At 52.4% G+C, this 851-nt stretch overlaps 1 protein-coding gene across 1 annotated transcript; it reads left to right on the top strand.

The window, feature by feature from the left end:
• Window positions 1-76: 76 nt before the first annotated feature.
• On the top strand, window positions 77-771 carry LOC106531136 (T-cell acute lymphocytic leukemia protein 2; the record flags this gene model as incomplete). Its single annotated transcript, XM_014026921.1, is given in 1 exon segment — window positions 77-771. A coding segment is annotated over 1 exon segment (464 nt), but the record flags the coding sequence as incomplete, so codon positions are not given.
• Between the last annotated feature and the right edge of the window lie 80 nt (window positions 772-851).

Here is an 851-nt window from a genome sequence, read left to right on the forward strand (position 1 = left end):
CCTCTCCTCCTGCTGACCCCCCTCTCCTCCTGCTGACCCCCCTCTCCTCCTGCTGACCCCCCTCTCCTCCCCTCAGGGTTCCGGACCCCGGCGGTCCGGAGGGTCTTCACCAACAGCCGGGAGCGCTGCAGGCAGCAGAACGTGAACGGGGCGTTCGCAGAGCTCAGGTACCTGATCCCGACCCACCCCCCCGACAGGAAGCTCAGCAAGAACCAGATCCTGCGCCTGGCCCTCAGGTACATCGGCTTCCTGGACCGGCTCCTGACAGACCAGGACCCGAGGAGGGGCCTGGGCCCCCGAAAATGGACCGGGATCCTGGGGGAGGACGGACCGGACTGCAGCTCCCAGAGTTCAGAAGGAGACTCTGATGGTCCCATGGAGGAGCTGGGTCACCTGCAGGACCTCCAGGTCCAGAACCTGGATCTGCAGAACCTGCAGGTCTTGAACCTGAACCTCCTGGACCTGCAGCTGACACATCAGATGGATCCAGAGTCTTTCCTCTCACCTGATTGGTCCTCAGCTGCTGACCTCTTGGACTGAACAGATAACTGGGTTTTTTGAGACTTTTATTGTGAAAATCTTGTATTTAAAGGGTTTTATTTGATGTTTCTCTGAAGATAAACTGATTTTATGTGATATTCACATTTCTCTGACACATTGAGTGAAGTTCTGCCCACCAGCAGAAGATCCAGTAACCAGATTCAGTTTCTTTTATTTTGAAGGAAACTTTGGTGCTTTTAATGTTGTAATTACAAACAATTTTCTGCCCTTGTTAAAACAATAGTATCTTTTGGCGTGCTGGTTATCCCTTTTTTTTTTTTGATAATTCAGAACCAGGCACCCATTTACTC

This window comes from Austrofundulus limnaeus, unplaced genomic scaffold, assembly GCF_001266775.1.
Source record: "Austrofundulus limnaeus strain Quisiro unplaced genomic scaffold, Austrofundulus_limnaeus-1.0 Scaffold601, whole genome shotgun sequence".
Taxonomy (NCBI): domain Eukaryota; kingdom Metazoa; phylum Chordata; class Actinopteri; order Cyprinodontiformes; family Rivulidae; genus Austrofundulus; species Austrofundulus limnaeus.